Source organism: Frankliniella occidentalis, unplaced genomic scaffold (assembly GCF_000697945.3).
Source record: "Frankliniella occidentalis isolate FOCC.00 unplaced genomic scaffold, Focc_3.1 Scaffold296, whole genome shotgun sequence".
Classification (NCBI taxonomy): domain Eukaryota; kingdom Metazoa; phylum Arthropoda; class Insecta; order Thysanoptera; family Thripidae; genus Frankliniella; species Frankliniella occidentalis.
In genome coordinates, this window is record NW_026267422.1 from 1 (window position 1) to 13260 (window position 13260).

Sequence of the window (13260 nt, forward strand, 5' to 3'; positions counted from 1 at the left end):
GTGAACAAAAACGAACCTATGAGGCATGAAAATTCGACGCTTCTGTTTACAGTGTAGCAGCTTTTTTTTTGTTGACAATGTCCACACGCGACACAAAACTGATAAATCGCTTCAGGGACGGTTTCCGACATGTCGCCATACGTGTCTCGTGTTTAATGACACATGCCCTCCTGTGCGCACGTCCTGCCCTCGCTAAGCGCCTTGTGACTCAGCCGTTTCCTCTGTGTGTGTGTGTGTGTGTGTGATGTACAGGCTGTCCGCGGCTGTCGTCGCCAGCCGTTAGCGGGGTGGGCGGGGCCCGAAGCTCCCACGGCATATCAAGTCATAGAGCGTAGGGCCACCAGCACCCCCCACACACAGCCGCTGTCCGGTCCGCTGGCGGCGCGGCGGCTGCGTCTCACTCGCAGCAGGAAGGTATCGGCGCGCACTACAAGTCAGCTACAAACACTGCACAGGCTGACGGCCGGCGGCAGCCAGGGAGAGGGAGCACGTTCCATTTTCTGGATCGAGACCCCTTGCTCCACTGCCCCGCACGCCCCGCCCGCCACGACACCAGACGTCAGAGAGCGCCCCTCGGCCGCCCCAAGGGCGCTCGCGCAGAGCTCGCGCTGCGCCAGTGCAGTGGGTGACGGCCGGGCCGCCCCGCGGGGCCACGACACGCCAGACGGACCCAGCGCAGGGCCCCCGCGTTGCACAATGTCTGTGTTATACTGCCCCCGTGCGGCTCGATGTATCGAACCCCAATCCCTGCCGCCGCCGCCACGAGTCGCATTTCACGAGTAAATCCACCTCCTCAGCTGGGACGCAAGCTATCTGTGCCCGGCAGTCGCTCGCGTGCCCGACCCGCCCCGTGTGACAAGACGGGCGAGGATCGCGGCCGCCGCGCGGATCGAATTCTTTGCTTTCGAAAGGACCCCGCGCGCCGCTATACATTATCGATACTATCGATCGCTGTACAAAATAATCGTTACGGCGGCAGATCACTTCGGCTGATCTGACATTTTATCGCCGCACTATCCCTCCCACATCGAGCAGCTTCCGACGAAATCGTTATCGTCCTTTTCGAAACGGCAGAAGCAAGGTGGGCGCACCGTAGGTGGCCCAGAGGAGCTAATGTGGAGATTGATTCCTCCTCTTATCGTTGGGCCTGGCCACGAGCCAGACGCTCCGCCGCCCCCTCGCTCCCTCCTTGCCCTACATTCCACGATCCAAAAGGCTAACACACTGCGGGACCCCTCCGAGAGGCTGCATGGACCGCGCGCCAAGCAGGAGCGCCACCGGCTGAGGGGAGGCGCGCGGGGCCACCCTGCTGTGAGAAGGTTTGTAGACGCACCCCTCTGTCCCACTGACTCACGGGTTGTGTTCTTTCTCTCTCCCTCTCTCCCACACACACCCACACACAAACACACTTCTGAACGTCACTCTGCGCACCGCGCCACGCAACCCGCCTGCTGCCGCCACCAAGTTAAATCGAACACCAGACACCGCTGCACAGGCTATGCTGGGCAACACACACACACACACCTACACAGTCTGTCCAGTCAGATGCAACCATTCACCGCACCAACGCCCCGCGTTCCCTTTCACTTGGGTTTGGGCGCTCGCCCCCCGCGGCACGGCCGCCCCGGGCCGCACCGCTGTCCGCCGGAGCGCGCGCGCCTCGAACTCCCCGCCGCCGCTGCACGCGCGATTTCGCATGCAGTCCGCGCGCTGCCCACCCGCGGACCCGCGGTCGTCAGGCTACCTGAGCCCGTCTCATTTCCCCCGCAGAGACTAGCGCAGCCCCGCGCCCAGTTCCGTCTCTCTCCCACCCACGGTCGCGCCGCGGCCGCGGGGCAGACACGCGTCTGACACCTCACACCTCGCGTTCGCGCCCGGCGCGCCGCCTGTCGGAAGCGGCTGCAGGCGGCGGTGCGGTGGCGCTCGGCGATAGGAAATTAATCTCTTGATGAGATTTGTTTTTCGATCGCATGGGTGGCGTTTTATTTTTATGGGCAGTGGTAGCCGTAAATATAACGGTCATCTCATTTAAGAACTTTTTTAGGGTGACCTGGTTCCAAAGAAGCCAACTCACAAAGCGACGAATAAACGTCCAATGCAAATGGGCTTCGCAAATCAGGGAACGAGGGTGATTTTATCCGCATTTGCTCCCGCACGAGAGGGTAATATATTGGATGACCCCGCAAGCACCTGACCCCCTGCGGCCGATACTTATTGATTTGCAGAGCTGGCCAGCCTCGAATAGAGACTAATCGACGCGATAACTCACCACTTTTTTTGCCTCCTTGGGCTGGTTCACGTCCGCAAGTTAGAGTACGCGTATCATTTAATTTTATTAAACTCTCTCCTATGCAGTTGCTACCCAACCTGACGAGTCGGTGCCGGTTGGTGCAGCAGAAGGAAGTTCAAGGAAATGACTAGGAATCGTGTTATTTCTAGACATGAAAGTAGTTGAGCAAAAAAAAAACGAATCTTTTCCGCAGATAACTTCTGGTTATGACTCGGAATGGTTCAAAGCAAACACATGAGGATGCACAATGCACTTTTCACAACGCACCATAAGTGGGTGTGCGGCAAACCGCGCAACTTACCTGGAGCGTGGTATTCCTGTAAAGTGCCATCTTCACGTCGGTAGCAGAAGCAGCAACAACTCGACGCACTGCACTCAGGCCCTTCTGGGCATCACACACCACAGGACTACGGCCGTAGCGGCGCAGCTGGACACTCCTGGACTTCCTGAAGGACTCCCGGATGGCAGCTGAGACGTTCCCCCTGGACGCACGGCGGACGTCGACGCGACACTGTCTGGAGGATAGTTTGTGTGGCCCTTACGGACCAGCCGCCGCCGCCCCGCTGACCAGGAGAGGGGGTGAAAGAAGAGGGAGGGGATGCTGGACCGCTGGACCGCCGCACGCCGTGGACGCCGGCGCACTCAATGGAGCAGTGGAGCACCCACCCGGCCAGGCATCACCGTTAAACTGCAGCGGCGGCTCAAGCCACGCGGCCGCCCTCGCGGAGGAGCAGCTGGAGGCGGGGAGGAAGGGGAGCGGTGGGGAGCGGCGCGCCGCGGCGCGGACTCAACGGAACGGGCTGTAGTACTGCTGTGTGTATCCCGCGGCCGCCTCCCCCTCCCCGCCCGCCACGCGAGCGCCCCTTCCCTTCCCCGCCCGGACCCTGACGGCGCCCGACGGCCCGTCTGTGACAGGGGGAAGGGCCATGCCCGTCAGGAGGATACGGGCCGCCCTTGGCCCTGAGTCGCCCGGGGGCCCCGCCGCGCGGCGGCAGCGCGCACCAGCCAACAGCAGACAGATTAATTTGTAGCGGGATGAAATGTATTTCAGGAGCACACAACATTGGGAAACAAACGTTTCATTTTGAAATTATATGACAGCATGCCTTAACCTTAAAAAAAAAAACACAAAAAAACAAACAATAGCGAACGTATTACAATTTTTGGCACATGTCGGATTTTCACTTGTTTATTTTGAGACATTTAGTATTTATCAAATCATATTAGGTACGTACCACATGGGACATATTTTGCTGTGGTTTTCTTTTCCACGTTATGTTGAATATCTGAAACGGTATGCAGGTCCAAGTGAGCCCCCCCTCTCTCGGCCCGCTCGGGCGTCCAAGTCTCCAAGAGCAGCGCGGCAACAACACCATACTGCGCCAGTCTGCTCCTCGCCACACTACGGTGTTTTGCACACCCATTCACGGGGCTGACAGTTTGATATGCCTTGAGGAGGAGAGGAGGGGCGCCGGGGGCGCGAAAGACTCACGACGCTCTTACACTACTTGCGTAAACACACTCGCTGCTCATCGCTCCGCTGGCGGCTCGAGTGCGGCCCCCATTGTGCGCCAGCTTTGGGCCGGCACGTCGTCATGCGGCGCACATCATCATCATCGAGCGGAGCGACAGCGCCAAAGGACCAGACCGAGTCGCACATCGACGATTGCAAAGGAGAGAAAAATCCATGCGACAAGTTGACATCTTTTTCCGCAGTTGTTTCGGGCCCGGCCTTGCCGGCTGGCGCTCGCCCGACACTCCTTCCTCCAGGAGGCCACCGCCCTCTCCCGCGCGCTCCCTGGACAGGCAGGCGCGGCTGTTGCTGCTGCTGGAAAATAGGTTATACGTCTTTGACACCCGCAGGCCGCGCGGCGCAGCTGGAACGCTTCCAAAACGATTCCAATCGATTGTGGTGAATGTACAACGTTTCCCAGGGAGGCGAGTAGGAGCCCATTTCACCGCTGCGCATATGCCTTACTGGGGAGTCCCCCCTCGGTAGTGTCGCGCCTGTCTGAAGGGCTTGCAGTCAAAACTGCAGCGGCTGTCCTGATCAACCCGCCTTCAAGCGTTGCTGCAACCGAACAAAAAGGCCAGCACCATATTGCTCCTAACGCACACGGTTCCGCGTGAGGTCTGCACAATCACTGACTGGCGTCAGGTTCGGCTGCTCCCGAACTGTTAATCAGGCGAACGACCGGGTGGGGCAAGCACAGTGCAACGTCAACACGCGCCAGCGTCAACAGTTGAGGCCGGCTTCCGCTGGCTACAGCAACACCCCCGACGACGCTCTACAAACTTTACCTCGGAGGTACCGTTTGAACTGAAGTGAGCGCGCGCGCACCGGCGCGTACTTCTTTTCATAAATGCACGCACTCTGTTGATGCGCCCATTCGTATTCAGTTGGGCGCCCTTTGTCTCTGCCAGGGCCAAGGGCAGGATCAGCGGGGCCCTTTGTGCCTGATGCGCCCGGCCCAGCCCGACCTAGGCCAACCATAACCTCTAATGCTCGCCCTAATGAGGTGCGGCCTAACTGCGGCGGGACGCGGTCGAGTTACGTGGCTCCGGCCGCCTGGCTGGCCGGGCCGACGGGGCGCCAAGGCTGACACGGGGCACGGAGCAAGGGCGCGAGTGTCATCCGCGGCGTCGTGCAGATTCGATAGTCTCGACGCGTGATCGACCTCCGCGAGAGTGAGGCCACGGAGCTGTCCGCCCGAGCAATGCCCCGGCCTGCCCGCCGCTCCTCCGAACGATGATCGATCTGAATGAGTTAGAGGGACGTCTCGCGCGGCGCGCACATCCCAACGTCGCAGATTGGCGTTTCTCTGATCAACGCAAGAGGTGTCGTCAGTGAGAGCAGTAGCAGCCCGCGCACCGCAACGACAAGATAAACACCATCACAAAACTAATAAAAAGGTTAAGGCGCGCGTCGAGGAAGGACGAGGCGGCGGCGGCGGCCTTAGCGGAGGGAGGTGAGCTGCAGCGCCTGCTTAAAATGACACGGTGTCGTACGGTAGCCAGGCGGCGCAGCGCGGGGCGTGGTCACGTGCCATTGGATGGCACTGACTGCCGGGCCCGCCGGGCGGCGCGGTGCAAGGCGTCCTCTGGTGCACTGTGCCCTGCTTCCTCCTCGGAGTCCATTAACACCTCCCAGCCCGTCGTCACGACCACCGGCGGTCGGAATCCGGTCTCATGTTTGGTCCGTCACGGGGAGGTGTTCCTGTTTCCGGCGCCAAAACCGCCGAGCGGCCCCGCAGAGTTCCACGAGGCGCGAGGGCGGCACGAACGAAGCTTAGGGGAGTTTTAGAGGCCCGAATAAAAAGCGGGAAAAGTGAGGGGGAAAGGGAAGGGGACAACAAGTTTTTCCTCAAAGAAATCAAATTTAATATTTTGTTTCAGATAATATCTTGAAATTTAAAATGCAATAAAATGGATGATAATTTCTTTTGAAATGGTCAGATTTACGCATAAAATAAACACATAAGATTACGGAAGGAATGAAAGTAGTTTCAAAACGCCCGTTATGAATATAAATAGCAGCTCGCAAATAATTTTGAGTGTCTCTTTGATCTAAGTAGGATTGAACGACGTAACGTAATTGCGGATCTTCGACATTGCGCGGGAATGAACCAATTTGTGCTTTCGAAAATTAGATGGACAATTAAAGCGCTTCCTGCACACGTCACACTGAAATGGTTTTTCTCCAGTATGAAGGCGTTTGTGCTGAATAAGAGATTTTTTACAAGAAAAATACTTTCCGCACACGTCACACTGAAAAGGTTTTTCAGTTCTAGGCCTAGGGATACTGGGTCTGACAAATTCATCTTCAACGTGTTTTGCATTCAGTGCACCGGTCGAGTTTTTTACCTGCATGAGAACGCGAATGAATAATTAATTTTGTTTTAAAAGAAAGCGCTTTACTGCAAAACCTGCATTTTAAACTATTTTACCGGTTTAAGAGAAGAGGCCTGAATGCGTGCTGGCTCATCGTTATCAGGGTGTTGACCACCCCTGTGAGCGTCGTCATCGCCATTATGCTCTTGGATCAAATATGTCTCAGTTGTGTTTTCCTCTTGACACTGAATGTCTCCGACGCTGTCTTCGTCGATCTCAAAATTTCGGGGTCCATTCCTCTGGACGGTGGGGAGAGAGTAGATCTCCGACAATTTGAGCTGTCTTCCACCTGCAAGTAAGGATTAAGTAGGCAATCATTGCACAACAAAAAAGGTTTGGTGTTTTCTAAGTAACCTTTACTACTGGTTTGCAAGCTAGCAGTCCCCGAAAAGCAGAGGAAGATAGCAAAGGAAGGAAGAAAAAGAAAGGAAAACAAAAGGGCAGCAGGGGCAGAAAGAAAACCCATTGACATGCACATGCGAGGCTCGAAGGGGCCTTCCTCGTTGCCGTGGAGAGAATAGTCTCCCTTTCGATGAGTTATGAACAAGCTGATCTGCAACAGACAAGTTGTTCAATTAGTGTTTTGTGCAGAGCAAAAAGCAAGATGTGCACATGCACAAGCCTTGGGTCGAGAGACAAAATTAAATTTAAGTTTAATAGAGCATCGCCAAAAAACCAATAGGTCTCACGGAATACGTCGTGGCAGGCAACTGCAAAAGAATAAGAAAGACACTGCATTGTAAAAAGTTCTCTAACAAGATTGTATTGTACAAGTTATCTTCCATATAATTCGTTAACAGCGATGCACCGCAGAACTAACTACACTTGGCACACACCACCTTTCGCACTAACCGCACACAGTGTTGGCCGAGGAGAGCGCTTGACCCGGCCATAACCACCGCCGCCACCGGTACGGTTACACGGCCGAGCAGCAGTGAACCGTTTTCCGCCCGTATTATCATGACTCCTTTTACGTTTGCATTCGGTGGTGCAACTATCGCGCGGCATTGAACAGAGAGGATGGCGCACACGCGATCTCGTTATATTATTGGGCGCGCAAGCGAGCCGCGGGCCAATTATAAGCGACAGCACTGCAATAAACCCTTGTCCGAGTCGCTGCCAAGGACCGCGAGCGTGAGGGAGGCAATGCGACACGACTTCATTAAACACAAAAGTGTCGGGGAAACGCTCGGGCGACGCAAGACGGAGACACAGAGTATTTAATAATCAGATATAGGGTGTTTTTCAGCAGCCAAGATCATTGCGACGCGAGCTCCTGGCTCGCGTGTCCCGCCGCCTGACGCAGCAGGCGGTGACCGTAGTGCTGACCGAGTAGCGACGCGGTAGCGTATCGCTTTTCCTCTCTAGCCGATCTCCTCCGACACGTACACACTCTCTCACACACAGTCTTATTGGCAACCCGACCAGCCTACGGTATCAGATGGGGGAGGCTCAAAGAATGGCCGCATAAAGCCCTTTGCCGGTATTTATTGCCTGCAGTTAAGCCACTGTGGAGTTGCACTCACCACCCCCCTTGGCGGGCAGACGAAAGGGCATCGGCCGAGGAGTGGAAGGCGTCAGGCACTCTGCAAGACAGAAAGGAAAACAAAACATCAGTTTTACATCAAAGTTGGGAGGTATCTTTTCATTTAACCATGGTTCCATGCACATGGAAATAAATTAAAGAACGCTTTCAGTTCAATTTGATGAAGATTTCTAGAGAATACATTTAAAATGCGAACTATTATAAGTAACCACATAATTACACTTTTGTGCAGCCACAAAATTTTATAATTTATCAAAAATAGAAAAATGAAATTACTGTTGTGGTGCTATTAGCTCTGGTAACTGTTCAATGGACTCATACTCTCCTGGACATAATCAGATAAGCAGCGCAGCCTTGCGCTGCTAACGTGACCCGCTCACCACGTCCGGGAACCCATTTTCTATTTACTCCATACATACCACCTTGCTTGTGCCACCCCACCCACCCTGGAGGCTCTAGCTGGTGCGTGCGTAGGTGGGTGGGTGTGCCCACACGTACTACTTTACCCTGCTATAATTCAACTAATTCATTTCCAATCCTAAGCCTGCAGTCGTGCATCTGTTGGGTGCAAAGCGACGATAGTTTCGAAAAGTCATCATTGTACTGACGGTGATAACTTGTAGTACCACGTTTTAGTAACACACCTGGTAGTACTACCTCGCAGTACTTCTGTTTTATTACGACTACTGCATACGTCAAAGGTGATACAATGTAGTCTTGTTAGTAGCCTCATAAGCCACACGAGGAATGCCAGCCACACCACTCACTGGCGGTCAAATGCAGACCACCCTCTCCCCCACGTCATACTCTCGGCCAGACGCCGCCCCGTCCAGCCCGGATCTGGCCTTGACTTTGTTTGTACTTAAATGCGTGACCAGCTATTACCGGTCGGAGCGTGGCGTGGCGTGGCGCGGCGCATTATTGCGGGGGTGGCGGGCTGCGCGGCCGCGGGCCCGTCAGATAAAGCGCCATGATCACCATAATGAGGGGACAAATTCCCTTGAATGAATCTGTCGTGTTTTCGGGCGCGGCGTGACGTGGCGCCCCCCGAACACTTAGCAGCACTGCGACCCTGCTCCCGGGCTTCGGACGGGAAGCGTGGCGGGGCGAGGCGGAGCGTGGCGCGGATGTGCCGCCGTGGGCGCCGGTGCGGCAAAGCCCCGCGTAATGCGACACGACCCGAGTTAAAGCGGGTGATGCAAATAATAGCCACCCTGCGCGAGAAACGCGAACTCTTTTATAAAGTGTTCATGGGCACTGGGCACTACGGATATTCCGTCCCTTCCCCACCACTGTTTTTCGAGCAGTTCCCGAACCTTGGTGTAGGATTTTGGGCAAAGGACCTACATTTCATCAAAACCTCTCTCGAAAAATATAATAGAAAAACGACGTGAGATGGATTCCTGTTGCGTTTTCCCTGTTTCAACCTAGCATTCATAACCGCTGTTTGAAACTGTCGGCAGATATGCAAGTAGAGGCACCCAGACTGCCCGCGGGCCACACCAGATAGCCATAGAAATACGAGGATGTAGATAACAGACGCGGCGCGGCCTCAACCAAGGGCGTATGTATACGTGAGTGCGGCAGGGCCACATGCAATAAATAAAAGGGCCAACAATATCAACCTACCCTTTTTTGCCTTAGATGAAAATGTACATTTTCAGTGAATATTTTCAATGGCCCATTATATTTTCCTTAAATAATACAGTGTTCACCTTTATCACACAACTTTACCAGTACCGTGTGCACCGAGCACCTATACGACGGGCGCTACCGCAACCCGCAACCCCCGCCCATGGCTCCCAGCAGTCTGTTTTCCCGCTTCGACTGCTGGGACGATGAGTGTCGCGCCGTGCGACTGAGCTGCGCGCCGACCGAATCAAATGGCTCATGAATGACGAAAAGGAGAGGGAGCTGCCGACTGCATTTTACTGTCTGTCGACGCCTTTCAGCCAAGGGCTTGCGGCGTATACACTGTGAGTGTTCCGGGTGACCATTTGGTTGACCATAGATCTCAAAGCCACCTCGTCCCTCGCTAGGGACCCTCAGGGACCAAGGACGCGAGGTTTGACAATGATCGGACGCAAGGACAGGCTCCTCGTTAGTACAGCTAAACAAGTTCAGTATTGTCCCACTGCCCCCGCCAGCAGGGCATAGGAAGGGATAGGGCACGATTTAGTCCGATGGGGCCACCACTCGCGCAATCCTGAGTACAGATGAGGGTGTAATCCCTCTGTAATCCTTATGTATTCCGTGTAATACTTGACCAAATTTTAAACCATTATCTGTAAATTTCACGTTATTATCCAAATTTAATGGTTTTAGAGCCAGAATTTCAACAAAATTCATGTGTAATCCCTCAAAATTCACGTGTAACCCCTGTAATCACGTAATCCTATGTACATCCTAAATTGAAGTGGTGGCCCCCTCGATTTAGTCGCCGACCAATCATTGCCGTCGCCGCTGAAGCGTAGAGCGGCGTGTGTCAGCCGCTGACCACTGGCGTGCAGGTCGCATTTTGTGTTCGTGTTTGTGGACCGACTGAACCTGCTCGCGGGTCCCCACGCTATTGCTGAATGGAAACCAGCAACTCACCGCGGGCGCCTCCTGAGGGGTCCCAAAGGGGGACCGCGGGGGGAGAAGGGTTCCCCGGAGGGTCCCAAATTAATTGCCGCGATGCGACGTGACCGCCGTGGCCATCGCGCGGCCCGCCCCCGCTTCCGACATGGCGGCCAGCCGAGCGGCCAGCAGCCCCAGACAAGGCGGTGACGGCCTCTGCGGGCACGACGGGCCGCTCGTCATAAACACGGCTCCAAATGAACAGGCGCAACGACCGCATACGTCAACCAGCCGAACCCATTACAATGACTTTGGGCCGCTTATAAAGGTATACGCCCCGGAGCAAACCGGGACAATAGCGAGCGACTAACAGCACTAAGCATCTCTCTCTCTCTCTCTCTCTCTCTCTCTCTCTCTCTCTCTCTCTCTTTCTGAGGACAGTCCCGTGACCTTGCTAACCTTAGCACCTTGCCGTTTACACACTTCACCACCGGCGTTCGGCGTCAAACGACGTGGGAGAATAAGGCGCCACGTGGTCGTGTGTGTGTCTGTGAGCGTGTGTTTGGACCGGGTGGGGGAGGAGGGGTGGGGGGAGAAGGTAGAGGGAGAGATAATATAGTGCGAAAGGGAAATAAAGAAAGGAGTCGCCGGTAGGGAGTGGTAGGGGGAGCGAGGAAGGTGGGTGTAAGCGTGAGTGTACGCAGCGCCCGCGCTTTGCGCTAAATCTCTCTCTCCCTCGTCTCCCCACTCTGCCCCCCTCCCCCTGCGCGTCCGACAATGGGCAGCGCCTTCTCTTTATCTGCGCAAATCAAACGCCCCCTTCACATGAGTTATCATGTCGTATTGCTCCAGTAAAGCTTGCGCCCCGCCGCAGCAGCCTCGACAATTAGAAAAATACGGCCAGGCTGACGTCAGGGGCGGGCCGGGGCGGCGAGGCGGGCCGCGGGCGGAGTAACAACACAATAGACTGACTACACGTGTAAACGGCTCAACAGCGCGCCACTCTCGCGACAAAGTTGATCATCCCTCACATCTTTTTTTTTTTTTTTTTTGTATACTCTGCGATATGATCCAGATGAGCACACACAGGGTCAAGGGACCAGGAAGAGAGCCTGAGCCACCGAGGCCTCTGTCGCGCCTCATCGGGCTGCTGCTCTTGCGGCGGCTCTTTGCGGCTCCCTAAAGCGAATGCCAAGGATGAGCCGCCGAGGTGCGGCGGAGCGCGCTTAACTGCCGCGCGGTCTCACTGGGCGTGGCGTGGCGCGGCGCAGCGAGACAAGGCTTATCACGCGTGACCTACCGCAAGGTGTGTGTACGTACGGGACCGAGCAGCAGCGTTGGTCCTGGGAAAAAAAAGATGTTGAAAATTGTCGCCTGCTACACGTAGACGGACTGCTTCGCCTGGCACTTGTGAAGGCGTGAGCGACCCTCCTGAGGGCAATACAAAAGCGTTTGGGCAGATTATTCCTAATTTTAAATTGCATAAAATGTGCCAAATAGTTGTTTTCTTAGTTTCAAAGTTTCGTGACCTACTTCCTATCAGCTGTCTGACAGAGGTTGCCACAACAACGGGCGTACACGGTGGGTGCGGGACTTGGGCGCATTTATTTGAATCATTCCCCCCTCCCCATCACATCTCCCCCAGCCCGCACCCCATTGTGCTGCATTGCAGTGTGATCAGATTCCGAATCCGAACAGTCGGAATGATCTGCAGACGGGCACAACACAGGCACAGCTGCACTCAGACAAACCTGCCCGCCACGGCTCAAGCAGTCTGAAACAAACCGAGCAAAAACTTATTTGAAAACTACCGTTCGATCCTGTGGTCAGTAGTCTGCACACGCTTTGTGTGTGTCCGGGCACCGCCTTGTGCTATGTGCACCGCAAAACGTTTTCGGCCGTGACCGAGAATGCGCGCGCCGCCTGCTAAATCAGATCGGCCTTATCGACTTATCCTCTCAATTACGGAGGAAGGATACGACGCGCACGAGTCAGCCCCCCACACCGGGCCGGGCGGCGCACCGCGGCGAGATCCGCCCGCCCAGAGTGACGGCGATGTGGGGCGGAGGACGTGCTAAAACGCCCCCCCCCCCTACCTCCTACCCGACGACGTGCCTGTTCATACCAGGCCGACGGCCGACCAGAGGTGAGAAGCGGACCTATCCGGACACGATATTTCGGTACCACACGATAGCGGCCCGGTTCCGGATCCGTTCCAATCCGGTCCTACCGTAGCCATACCATACCGAAGCATAGGCCGGGCGCGCAGACAGAACCGGATTGCCGATCTGGATGGGTCCGTTTCTCGGCTCTGCGGTCGACACCACCCCAGTCGCACCCGCAGCTGCGAGGCCTTGACTGTGGAGCATCGCTGACCCACTGCCAGACTAAAATGCAGGGCAGCTCACTGAATATCCATCGCTCTGGGCGAGCAGGGCACTAGGAATGAAGGAGCGCCTGTCAGGCTAGCCACTTGTTTTACCGTTTTGTTGCATCACAGGCCCGAATTCCTTCAATTTTTTTCCATTCCTTTTCCGGAACGAATCACGAGTGTTCTGACTTCTAGATTGCTGGGTGCTGCGGATTTAAAAGGGTTCTCGTGTGCACTTCGGGAGAACGGGACCCTTCATGATAGCATAGTTTTCGATAGCAAAACTTAAGATGCACTGTGAAAAATATCCTTGTAAATTAACATTTGTGGTAATTTTGATTTACATTATATGTCGTAAGTTTACGACGGCACATTCTTGCTCGTCGGCCAATTCCTAGTCGATAGAGAGTGCTTGTAAATTTACAATTTCAAATTGTAATTTTACTTTAATCATAGAAAATTTCCCCGTAACCCTGACGAGTATTTTTCACGGTGTGACGTCGGAGCCTTTCATTTACTTCACTTTGTTTTATTTTTTTCAATTGGAAAACACGCGTAATGAAACTCTGCTTTGCTACCAACCATTTTTCGCTTGAGATCATT

At 54.9% G+C, this 13260-nt stretch overlaps 1 protein-coding gene across 1 annotated transcript in view; it reads right to left on the reverse strand.

The window, feature by feature from the left end:
* Window positions 1-2597: 2597 nt before the first annotated feature.
* Window positions 2598-13260, reverse strand: part of LOC113218457 (zinc finger protein 665-like) — a 14506-nt gene continuing 3843 nt past the window's right edge. Inside the window, exons 2-4 of the mRNA XM_052273746.1 lie at window positions 7708-7767; window positions 6238-6470; window positions 2598-6154 (exon numbers count right to left, since the gene is read on the reverse strand). Of these exons, the coding sequence (XP_052129706.1) occupies window positions 5858-6154; window positions 6238-6470; window positions 7708-7738 (561 nt within the window). The 5' untranslated portion in view covers window positions 7739-7767 and the 3' untranslated portion in view covers window positions 2598-5857. The remainder of the gene's footprint in view (window positions 6155-6237; window positions 6471-7707; window positions 7768-13260) is intronic.